This window comes from Notechis scutatus, chromosome 12 (genome assembly GCF_049901735.1).
Source record: "Notechis scutatus isolate UNSWTSFEM ecotype Mainland chromosome 12, rNotScu1.2, whole genome shotgun sequence".
NCBI lineage: Eukaryota > Metazoa > Chordata > Lepidosauria > Squamata > Elapidae > Notechis > Notechis scutatus.
The window spans coordinates 9,307,625-9,320,174 of record NC_142020.1 but is presented as its reverse complement, the minus strand read 5'-3'; the positions used below and the strand labels follow the sequence as shown (position 1 = coordinate 9,320,174).

General features: G+C 44.6%; 2 protein-coding genes across 2 annotated transcripts in view; both read left to right on the top strand.

Annotated features, from left to right (window-relative positions):
• Nucleotides 1–12,550, top strand: part of VRK3 (VRK serine/threonine kinase 3) — a 159,333-nt gene that overhangs the window by 75,772 nt on the left and 71,011 nt on the right. The gene's annotated exons all lie outside the window — the stretch shown is intronic.
• ABCA3 (ATP binding cassette subfamily A member 3) overlaps nucleotides 1–12,550 on the top strand; it is a 66,715-nt gene that overhangs the window by 51,604 nt on the left and 2,561 nt on the right. Inside the window, exons 20-28 of the mRNA XM_087973241.1 lie at nucleotides 1,834–2,107; nucleotides 2,669–2,873; nucleotides 3,505–3,724; nucleotides 3,822–3,980; nucleotides 5,591–5,763; nucleotides 7,670–7,804; nucleotides 9,291–9,485; nucleotides 10,754–10,941; nucleotides 11,103–11,273. Coding sequence (XP_087829367.1) covers nucleotides 1,834–2,107; nucleotides 2,669–2,873; nucleotides 3,505–3,724; nucleotides 3,822–3,980; nucleotides 5,591–5,763; nucleotides 7,670–7,804; nucleotides 9,291–9,485; nucleotides 10,754–10,941; nucleotides 11,103–11,273 — 1,720 coding nt within the window. The remainder of the gene's footprint in view (nucleotides 1–1,833; nucleotides 2,108–2,668; nucleotides 2,874–3,504; nucleotides 3,725–3,821; nucleotides 3,981–5,590; nucleotides 5,764–7,669; nucleotides 7,805–9,290; nucleotides 9,486–10,753; nucleotides 10,942–11,102; nucleotides 11,274–12,550) is intronic.

Sequence of the window (12,550 nt, the reverse complement as noted above, 5' to 3'; positions counted from 1 at the left end):
GTCCTTTGTGCTCCTAAGAGGTCAGCCTATCTAGGTAGACCAGATAGAAAACACAACCTGATGAGCTAATTCTAACTTTTATTGTAAGGCTACATTAAAAAGAAAAAGGGGTACGGTGGCCTAGCAGGATGCTGGGGTTCTCATTTGGAAGATGGGCAGTTTGAGACCCAAGCGTCAGGGGTGAGCTCCCCACTCTTGCCTCGGTTCCTGCCAACCTAGCAGTTCGCAAGCGTGCAAATGCAAGTAGATAAATAGGTACCATTTGTTGGGAAGGTAGCCGCGTTCCATGTGCTTCGGCATACAGCCATGTTGGCCGTATGATCACAGAAGCATCTTTGGTCAACAGGGTCTCCCTCAATGAAGAAACGGAGACGAGAATCAACCCTTAGACTTGGGAACAACTAGACAGGGGAAACCTTTATCTTTACATCAAAAGAATCTAGCAAGTCTAAAAGTACAAATCTCCCACCACCTTCTTTGAGACTCTGGGAAGCTTCTTTCTTCACCCATTATGTAGCTGTGGGCTACGCCCTCTTTTATCTGGCCATTCCTTTCTTTGTTCTGTTTGCCAAGGTTTTTCTCACATATCATTCCTTAAGCCTATAGGCATCATCGCTTGACTGCTGTCAACCCCACGAGGTAGACCAGACCAGGAAATCTGCTGCATAAGGAAGCTAAAACCTCATTTATTGAGAATGACTAGAACAACACAAGTCAGACTGGGCTAGGCCTCATCCCCTTCTTATCATCTTCTTTTAATGACCCCATAATCCCTTGTGGGGTGGATTCTGGGTAACTGAATGGAGCTAGCAGAGTGTTTACTGGTCAGATGCCCTTCCTGTCACCAGTGTGGAGTTTTGTTCAGCAGATACATTTTCATTGTGGAGAGAGAGAGAGAGAGAGAGAAATATTTGCCTCTACCCAGGATTGAACTCCTAGCCTCCTGATTGTGAGGCGAGAGCTCCACCTCTAGGCCATCCCGCACCACTACCTCATCTCCTTCTTCTACTCCAGTAAACTAGAGAAATGTCTACTTGAGCCATTTCTGCATGTTATCTCTTTGTTTTAGGCTTTAAAAAAAATGCTTCCGTCCCTTAGAACAAGGGTATCCAAACTTGGCAACTTTAAGACCTGTGATATAATAGTTTGCAAAGATCACACAGCAAATGTAGGTTTTAATTTACTTTTACTGAAGCTGCTGTAATTTTTGAACCACTGTTAAATGGACAATTGTAAGCCAAGGACTACCTATAGTTCTCACGGTTAGACATTCCTGAATTATCACTCTATAAAAAGCTTCAAAGCCTTCAAAGTTTAGAAAAAGCCTTCAAAGTTACAAAGGTGCTTTTTTTTTTCAAGAGGCAACTGGACATTCTGGTTTTTCTTTGAAGACGTTTCACTTCTCATCCAAGAAGCTTCTTCAGCTCTGACTGGATGGTGGGGAAGGGAAGGACACAGACAAACCTCCAAGTGGCCTCAATGACCCTCTAAAAGGACGCAAATGACCAGCTGTCTGCAAGGAGTATAAATCCTTCCATTTCCCACCATCCTGTCAGAGCTGAAGAAGCTTCTTGGATGAGAAGCAAAATGTCTTCAAAGAAAAAAACCCAGAAAGTCCAGTTGCCCCTTGAAAAAGCACTTTGGGGACAACCATGACCTGGAGGACTGAGAATCTCTGTAGACCTTCAGTGTCATAGTTTATGGCCCTTGTGGTTAGAAACATTAGTGTGCCACGTCCCCAATAAGTAGTGCTAATGGCTGAAATGGGGGTGCTAGTCAGTGAGGAGGCCCTCTTGAGGACATCTTCACTCTATAAAATGGATGCCCTTTCAGGAGACTTGGAGGAATATCTGATTTCTCGAGCATCCGAAGAAGCCGGAGCCTTTAATGAGTACCACATAGCGGCAGCTTCTTTCCAAGAGACCTCGGACCAGATAGACATCACCGCTCTTTTCAACAACCAAGCGTTTCATTCTCCTGCCACTGCGTTGCTACTGGTGGACAATGCCTTGTTGAGGCTAATAGCGGGACCCAATGCCTCCATCACGGTGGCGAACTATCCGCAGCCTCGCAACATGACCGAGACAGCGAAGGACCAGCTCATGGAGTGAGTCCAGACTTCCTTTGTTTTTAATCTGTTTGCTTGCTTCACCTATATCCCATCTTTCACTCAAGATGGCTTATGTACGCCTGTTCCTTAGTTAGCAATCAAGTTCCATTTCAAGGGTCGGTATCAAGCAAGCTATCCCTGATTCCCCATCCAGATCAATTGTAGTTCCACCCAAACTGAGATTAAAATGTGTCAGGTAGCAATTTAAGAGCTGACCAGCTGATGCAATGATGTAATGATGGGAATGGGTCAGCAAGGTTTTTGGCTGTTATCCCTTTAAGAGCCTGTATAATAAGAAGAGGCTCTATTAGGGCATCTCTTTCTCTCGCTGTGTGTTCTTCCCTGCTGTAATTGCTGGTTGTTTGACCTCTGCCTAGAGTACATGTATGTATAGTAGATATTCTATTGTAGATAAAACCACTATTTATTATAAACCTCTGTTTGCTGTTATTGCTCCTGGGTTGTCTGACATAGTAAAGCTGACAAAATAGTTTCTGGACCTAACTTTTAAACACAGTTTTCCAGCTGATTGTGCTTTGTCTTTGCAATATCCCGTAGAAGCCAGACAGGTTTTGCGATCGCCATTAACTTGCTTTACGGAATGGCCTCCTTATCCAGCACCTTTGCGCTCCTTCTGGTCAACGAGAGGGCCATCAAAGCCAAACACGTACAGTTTGTCAGCGGTGTTTACATGGTGAACTTCTGGCTCTCGGCGCTTCTATGGGACCTCATCAACTTCCTTACACCTTGCACCCTCATTCTGGTGAGTCATTCCTGGATAGCCTGTGTCATGCAAGGAGCCCTGGCGGCATAGTGCTAAGAATGCAGTATTGCAGGCTGGCTCTGTCCACTGCTCTCTGCCCTCATTTTACCCACCTCGGAAGGATGGAAGGCTGAGTCAACGTTGAGCCCGGTGAGATTTATACTGCCAAATTGCAGGCAGCCAGCAGGCACCAGAAGTAGCCTGCAATACTGCCTTCTAACCACTGTGCACCATAGAGGGAGGGAGGGAGGGAGGGAGGGAGGGAGGGAGGGAGGGGGAGGGAGGGAGGAAGGAAGGAAGGAAGGAAGGAAGGAAGAGCAATAGCAATAGCCCTTAGATTCTATGCTGCTTCACAGTGCTTTACAGCCCCCTCTAAGCGGTTTACAGAGTCACCCTCTTGCCCCCAACAATCTGGGTCTTCATTTTACCCACCTCGGAAGGATGGAAGGCTGAGTCAACCTTGAGCCTAGTGAGATTCGAACTGCCAAATTGCAGTCAGCACAAGTAGACTGCAGTACTGCACTCTAACCACTGCGCCACCGTGGCTCATACCAAATGAGCACATTAAATGATCCTTCTGAGTCTTAAACTGTAATAACTGTACTAATCATTTCTGCTGGTCTTTCTTCAGGTGATCTTCCAAGCCTTTGACATCAAAGCGTTCACTCAGGACAACCATCTCGTGGATATAATGCAGATATTTCTTCTGTATGGCTGGGCCATTATCCCTCTCATGTACCTCCTCAGCTTCTTCTTTTCTGTAGCAGCCACAGCCTACACCCGCCTCACCATCTTCAACATCTTCTCTGGCACAGCCACGTTCTTGGCGGTCGTCATCATGAGCATTCCCGGTAAAGCAATTTGGACTTTGTCGCTGTGGTTGAAACGTTTTCATGGCTTTGAGCCACCAAGGTTAACTTTGTTCTTCCCACCTGTCTTCTCTTCCAGAACTTGGAATGGTGGATCTTTCCAATATGTTGGATAAAATCTTTCTAATCCTACCCAACTACTGCTTGGGACAAAGTATCAGCAAGTTCTACCAGAATTATGAGTTCATTCAGTTCTGCACTTCTTCTTTTGAGTCGGTGCTCATCTGTAAAGTATTTAGTGAGTATCTTGGGCAGTTTTGAAGGAGACTATTTGTGACTCAGGGTTGAAACGAAGGGTCCTTGGTGCTCTCTGAATTGGGTGGTTTTCTTTCAAATGTTTCTTGACCCAACTAGGGAACATCATCAGTGCTAGAAGAGAGGAGGAGGTGGAGGAGAGAGGGAGCAGAGGAGGGATAGAGGAGGGAGGAGGAAGAGGAGGAGGAAGAGAATGACTGTGAGGTTCTTGGCGCTCTCTGAACACTGATGACGTTACCTACTTTGGGTAATGAAACATCTACAAGAAGACAACCAAACTCAGAGACCACCAAGAACCCCTCATGTTTTAATTAACAAGAGACTGCTATTAAGCATGGCAGATGTGCATTAGTGAGGACTTAGAATTCAGATCAGTGAAGGAACCTGGTTTTATCCCAAGCACACTCAGGTCTAGGTTCTCAGGTCTAGAGGCCCATTGCAAGTCAACATACAGTTGCTTTCATCCCACCAAGTAGACGTAGATGCAAAGTGTAGACACACTCAGAACGTATTGATGGGTTATCAAGCAACTGAAAAGAGGTCAACTTTTAGCTTCATTGCCAAGTTCTCAGTCCCAACAGACCATTATATTAGATCGTCTGATGTAGTATATTTCTTAAGGTAAGTATTATGAGTTAATTAGGTGACACTGAATTAGGTTCAACTTCTGGTATGGACAAATGCTCACCATCCTAATCTTATTTAGTAATCATTCCAATATTAATCTCATCCATAGACCTTATCTATTATCTTCCCTTTCTTCTATTCCCTCGACTTTTTCAAGTGTAATTGTTTTCTTTAGTTCCTCATCCACTCTCATCACCTGCCCAAAGGACGTAAGTATCTGCTTGCTAATTGACCACTGAAGGAAGCGGTCAAGCTTTGTCCAGGATTGACCAATTCTTTGCCAGGTCATGGTTCTCTTGGGAACCATCCTGAAATCCATAGTTCAAATGCATTTATCTTAGTTCTTTCGTTCTTTCTCAACTGTCCAGTTTTCATAGCCTGGCATTATCATAGGAGGGTTCATTGCTTCAACACTTCCGATCTTTGTTGCAATAGAAATGACTAACCTTCATAAAATAGACAAAGTCCACATGTTCCTTTGTCCGGGTAGTGATTTAAGAGCTGACCAGCTGATGCAGTGATATAATGATGGGAATGAGTCAGCAAAGTTTTTGGGCTGTTATCCCTTTAAGAGCCTATATAATAAGAAGAGGCCCTGTTAGGGCGTCTCTTTCTCTCACTGTGTGTTCTTCCCTGCTGTAATTGCTGCTTGTTTGACCACTGCCTATAGTACGTGTATGTATAGTATTCTTTTGTAGATAAAACCACTATTTATTACAAACCTCTGTTTGCTGTTATTGCTCCTGCATTGCCTCACGTAGTAAAGCTGTGCACCCTCTGACATCCTTGCCCAAAACCCAGCAACACCACCCATCTCAACCCCATCACTCTGCCCTCTTTGCATAATTGTCCCATACCCTTGACTCTCAGTTAGAAGATTGGTGGAGAGACTTCAACCATCGCAAGATTGCTGTCTCCTGAAATCATCTTTTTTTTTGTCCTCTTCTCCTCTCATTCCTCTTCCAGATATCACCTACCAGACAAACTACTTCGCTTGGGAAAGCCCAGGCGTTGGAAAATACTTGACAGCTATGGCAGCTCAAGGGCTCTCCTTCCTTCTCCTGCTCTTTCTCATCGAGACTAACCTTCTCTGGAGAATGAGGACCATTGTTTGCGACATACGGCGGAGGCGGAAATGGGTGAGGCTTTCCTACCAAGGAATCCCTTCCTTGGCTGAGTCCTTCAGACTTTCTCAATGTTGCATGTAGATTAACTTTTCACCCAAATTTCTCATGTAATGGAGGGGGGAAGAAGGTGGCATCATCTGATGAAAGCAAAGCAAATTGTTGGCATCTGGGAATGCAATAACAATAGCGATAACAATAACAATAATGGGAGGAGGAGGAGGTTTGGTAATAATAAGATAAGGTTTGGTTCATTGACATTGACACACAGCAAGAAAAAAATCACAAAGTATCGGGACTTACAAATTGAAGTTGGGAGACTTTGAAAAAAGAAATCATGTGTTATCCCAATTGCAATTGGAGCCCTTGGAGTAATACCTCGCTATTCGGAAATTCTGAATTTATCAGACTTGAGTACCCTGATTCTACAAAAAAAAACACCCTACTTGGAACAGCTTATATCCTCCGATGCTACCTTAACAGTTCCAAGGTCCTTGGTTAGGACTTGAGCTGTTGAGCTATCAACCAGCCCCAAAGGCTGTGAATCTCACTAAAGATTAAATAATAACAACAACAACAACAACAGCAATAATAATAATAATGGTAGTGGTAGTAGTCTATTGTCATTGTACATATATACACAATATACGCATACAATGAAATTCACTTAATACCCAGAGACCAGACCCAACACACACACACACACACACACACACATGACAATCCCCAAAAACCTCCCTACCCACCAAAATTCCCCATCCCCTAAAAACACGCAAGCATCCACACAACAGTCCAAGTAATACTGTCCAATAGCTGACTGATGATGGTCCTTAAGTTCATTGTTAAGTGCAATTATAGCTCTGGGATAAAAACTTCAGAAAACGTGGGGTCCGAGTTTTAATGGTTTGGTATCTTCTGCCGGAAGGCAACAGTTTCACAAAGATTGTGAGCAGGATGGGAAGAGTCTGAGAATGTTGTGCGACTTCCTCAAACAGCGAGATGCGAAGATGTCATGAAAGGGCTGGTAACTGGAGCTTGATGATATCCTGGGCAGTTTTAATGATTCTCTGTAGAGCTCTGTAGGCCTTGCAAGGCTGTTGAGTAGATCTCAACAGTCTTCCAAGAATTGCTACCTCAGTATACAATGGTGGGGGAAAGATTAAAACCTGTTGTGTAGTCATATTAAGTACAGGTAACCCTTGACTTACAACAGTTCGTTTAGTGACTGTTCACTGTGGTCACATGATCAAAATTCAAGATGCTTGGCAACTGACTCATATTTATGACGGTTGCAACGTCCCGGGGGTCATGTGATCCCCTTTTGCGACCTTCTGATGATCAAAATCAATGGGGAAGCCAGACTCACTTAACAACCGGGTTACTAACTGCAGTGATTCACTTAGGAACTGTGGCAAAAAAGGTCATAAAATGGAGCAACACTCGCTTAACATCTGTCTCACTTAGCAACATAAATTTTGGGCTCCTTGATTTACACAGTCCTTGATTTACAACCAAAATTAAGCCCAAGATTTCTTTTGCTAAGCGGGACAATTTTTCAGCGAATCCTGTCCCAATTTTATAATATTTTGGCCATCATTGTTAAGAGAATTCACTGGCGTTTTTAAGGAAGGAAGGAAGGAAGAAAAGGAATAGCAATAGCACTTAGATTTATATATTGCTTCACAGTGCTTTTACAGCCCACTCTAAGCCGTTTACAGAGTCAGCCTATTGTCCCCAATAATCTGGCTCCTCATTTTACCCACCACGGAAGGATGGAAGGCTGAGTCAAAACTTTGAGCCAGTGAGAATCGAACTGCCAAATTGCAGGCAGCCAGCAGTCAGCGGAAGTAGCTTGCAGTACTGCAGTTTAACCACTGCGGCACCGTGGCTCATTTGCTTGATTTTTCATGCCGTTCAACAGGTCATGCTGCTAAACCAGGTTCCGGTGCTTCCAGAAGACCGGGATGTTGCTGATGAAAGAAAGAAGGTTCTGGAATCTCCAGTAGCATCAATTTCTTCTCTGAATAGTCCTCTGGTGATTAAGGAGCTTACCAAGGTAGATGTTCAAGGTAGCTTCTAAAACTCCCTGGTATCGCTCACCAAAACCTCGTCAAAATAATGTAAACCACTTTTGAAGCAGAGGTTCTGACCAAGTTCTGGAGAACCAGTAGTGGAAATTATGAGTGGTTCAGAGAACCGGCAAATACCACCTCTGACTGGCCCTGCCAACCCCATCTCTTCTCTGCCTCCCATTGAGTCCCAGCTGATCGGCTGGGTCTTCTTTGGTTGCCCTGCACAGGAGAAGGGAGCTGGAAATCAGGTTAGAGGGGTGGGGAGGGAATGCAGATTTTGCAGTAAACCTTCCCTTGCCACGCCCCACCAAGCCACGCCCACAGACTCTGACTGGCCCCGCCAACCCCATCTGTTCTCCGCCTCCTGAGTCCCAGCTGATCAGCTGGGTCGCCTTTGGTTGCCCTGCACAGGAGAAGGGAGCTGGAAAGCTGGTCAGTGGGGTGGGGAGGGAATGGGGATTTTGCAGGATCCTTCCCCTGCCATGCCCACCAAGCCATGCCCACCAAGCCACACCCACAGAACCGGTAGTAAAAAAATTTGAATCCCACCACTGTTTTGAAGTACATACTTTTTATGCAAAAAAAAAATTCCAACTGAAGAAATAGTAGATGGTTTTACTGGTCCCTGAAGTCTAGAAAGTAACTGTGGTTCTCCAGAAAAGATTTACATATTTATATTGTTTCTCCATAATGTTAATGTTAAACCCTTAAATCTCAGTATAAGCCATAAAGATGATATAAACCTTCTAAACATAGAACTGGCTTTCTGTGAAAAAGGATTGGCTTTTATTTATTGATTTGATGTTCATCCTGCTTTATTCTGAGGTCTTTATTCAAGACCGTGTCCATAGCTACATGTTCATAGCTTAAGGAAGAGAATTTATGGCCTCTTGGTTTCTAGTCTGATGCTTTAACCACTGCACCTAACTACCTCCCTACACTAAACTTTTGCTTGAATTATGGTAGGACGCAGGTTCTTTGTTATTGGTTGAAAACGTTGAGAACCACTGGAGTGGATTCTCTCAACCTTGACAACGTGAAGATATAGGTGGACTTGAACTCTCAGAATTCAGGGTTCTGGGAAGTGAAGTCCATACACCTTAAAGTTGCAAAGATTGAGAAATTTTACACTAGAGCAGCGGCTCCCAACCCTTTGGCTAACATGAATTTAACAAATTCATCAGTCAATTGCAAAAGGCAGCTTGACTTGGAATAGCTTACATCCTGAGATGACAACCACATCTATCTATCCCAGGTTCTTGGGAAGGACTTGATAGGCACACAAACATGCCAAATCCAATCTGACTGTGCAACCAGCCACAGTAGCACATAATAATAAATGATTATTTATTGATAAGTCTACAATAATAAAGTAAACGATAATGAATAGTATTAGCAGCAATAAGGCCAGCTTTGTGTGTTTTACATCTGCCACTGTTGGTTTTTTTCCCCCCACTTTTGTTTTTCCAGGTGTATAGTAGCAGGGATTCTTGTCTGGCTGTGGACAGAATCTCTCTTGTGGTCAGCAAGGGAGAATGTTTTGGCCTTCTGGGTTTCAACGGGGCAGGCAAAACCACAACCTTCAAGATGCTAACAGGGGACGAGAGCATCACCTCGGGAGATGCTTACGTGGATGGACACAGCATCCTGGACAATATCAAAAAGGTAACGGGAGAGTTGAGGCAGAGTGGCCTAGTGGCCTAGAGATGGAGATATTTCTCTCTCTGAGAGCAATGAGTAATTGCTGTGAACACCGCACAAGCGTCAAGAAGGGCATCCGGCCAGTAAACTGCTCAGCTCCATTCAGTCGCCATGACTCAACCCCGATGCAAGGGATTACAGGGTCATTAAAAGAAAAGAAAAACGGGGGCGTTGAGAACAGACAACAGCTGTTGTTGATGAAGTTGACAAAGTCATGGATTCCTGTTCTAGGTTAGATAATTCCAGTTTTGTCTTTGGGGGACCCTGAGGAATTTTTGCTGACAATATCTGCAATGGGCTAACTCATAGGTCCAGGGGATTGAGTTCTCCAGATTCTGTAGTTTGCAAAAAGACAAAGCCACAGGTCAGTTGAGAGGAGGAAATATCAGGTGTCCAAATCCTACTTCAGATTCATTTCTGATGTGGATATTGTGGCCCTTATTGGGAGATATAGGGAGACTTCCAAGCCTCATTGGGAACTCCAAAACTTTGCCTTCAACACCTTTCAAAAATGCCTGGCAAATTGTTATTTTGACTATGAGAAGAGAGAAAGAAGCCATCTTCTTTAGGATATTGCATTTAAGTAAATAAACTAAATTACACTTGGTCTTCTGCATCTTTATCTTGACCTTTGTCCACCTCTGGGGGTATGAATTCCAGCACATCATTCAAGGGCCATCTACAGTGGTTGGCCGTTCCACAACCTTGATTTGAGCTCAGTCTTGAGAAGTTCCCAGGAGCCCCAAACATCTTGGGGGCAAGGGAGATCCAGATCACACTGTGTGTTCTCCTTTCCGGTTGTTGTTATTTTCTTGGCAAATTCTAACCTCAAGTGCATTTCTCACAAGCTCTCAAAGATCAGCATTGAGCATTTGGAAGGAAAAGACACAATTGCTAAGTGCAGTTAGGATCCTTCTACGTGCTGGTTTTCTTGCATACATGTCTACCTCAAGGAGAATAAGTGGGAATTGTTCCTTATTTGCACCATACTCCTATGACTGAACACGAGCAGTTTGTGGCTTGTGGTTGAGCAAGGACTTAAATCTGGGTCTTCTTGGTTTCACTTCAGCCCCTAAGCTGGTTTGGAGGAGCATCCTGGTGGCTACTAGCTATGGAGCTAGTTGTCCAAAGTTCACCTCCATACGAAGAAACCAGGATAATTGGGACCATCACCGTCTCATAAGCAGGTAGGCTGGAGATGTTCTTCTCAACTTGATTTGATCTGCCTCCAGATCCAGCAGCGGATTGGCTACTGTCCTCAATTCGATGCACTTTTGGATCACATGACTGGAAGGGAGACCTTGAGCATGTACGCCCGACTGCGGGGCATCCCTGAACGCTACATCGGCAGCTGTGTGGAGAACATGCTTCGCGGGTTGCTCTTAGAACCTCATGCCAACAAACTCATCCGCACATACAGGTGAGAAGCCTTCTGAACCAGAGGCGAGGTTCACCTCCTACACTCATCCATGATGGGAGGTGGGATGAAGTGGGAGCAGGGGCTTTGTTTCATGATCAGAAATGGCTGGTGGCAACTGGGTGTGGTCCCACCACTCATGACCTTCTTCTCTGTCTCTGCAGTGGTGGGAACAAGCGGAAACTAAGTGCAGGAATTTCTCTCATTGGTGGACCTCCTGTGGTGTTCCTGGATGAACCCTCCACGGGCATGGACCCTGTGGCCAGGCGCCTATTATGGGATGCAGTCGCTCGGACACGGGAGTGTGGGAAGTCCATCATTATCACTTCTCACAGGTTGGGCCTGTTTCTCTGTCTTCCATCACCCTGGGGAAAGATACGGATATCTGTCAATCTCTAGGCCAATGTTTCTCCATCTTGGCTGGTGCTTGAAGATCTGTGGACTTCAACTCCCAGGATCCTCCAGCAATTCTCAGAGTGGGGCAAAGGATCTTCCTTTTTGTTATTTTTAATATTCTGCACCAAACAGTCACCTGCCCATTTAGTTTAGTTTTAGTTTACTTTATTGTCATTGCACCTCGTACAACGAAATCAAACCCCATCTTCAGGGCACATCATGACCTTGAAAATAAACACAAACACACATCCTTCACCCTCCACACATTGAATTGAAAACCCCCACCCGCACCAACACTGCACTATACGGTAGAATTCAAAAGAGCTCCTGCCCTGGGATAGAAGCTGTTTTTCAGCCTATTTGTCCTTGTTTTTATTATTCTGCACCGTCTGCCAGATGGTAATAGTTCAAAAAAAGGGTTCCCAGGATGAGATGGATCAGAATAGAACTCCTTAGCATCAGAGCGTGTTAATTACCATATTAAGAAATAGTAATGATCTGATAGTCATTTCAAAAAATCCTTAGTGAGCACCTAGAAGCCAAGAGGAACATATGTGCCAGATTTCAAGTTTGTAGGCTTTATGGTTCTGGAGATTTCATGATGAGTGGGTGGTACTTGGCTTTTATATAGTGTTATGGTCTGTCGGCAGCCTGCGGAGATGGCAGCAGAGTCAGACAGTAGGGAGGAACATGGGCCAGTCCGGGAGTCCGTAGAGGGTCCTGCATCTGATACAGAGATGGGGCCAGGACCATCTGGGAGTTACGTGCTGACTCCGGAGCTTCCAGAATCTGACAGCAGCAAGGCAGAGGAACAAGGGGAGCCTGTTCCCAGTGCGCATGTGCACAGAGCTGCTAGAAGGCAAGAACAGTTAAGACAAAAGGGTTGAATCAGGAGTAAGGCTTGGAGGTGATTGGCTCCTCCCATAAGACATAAAGGAGGAGCAAAGGGACAGGAATCTTTGCAGGAAGCAACTTTGTTCGTACTGGTTGGTTTGAAACCTGAAGCTTGGTGTTGAATTTGTGTTCCGTTTTGGCCTCATATAACTAATTGGAAATTTAGTCATTGGCAGCATTTCAAGGAAGATAAAAGTGGGTGCTTATCAGACTTATCCTGAAGGACATTGGCAGACTTCCATGGGACTATTTACAAACTGTTTGAGACTCATTACGGGCTGTAAATGACTAAAATTCATAGCCGTTGAAATAAAGAAAACAG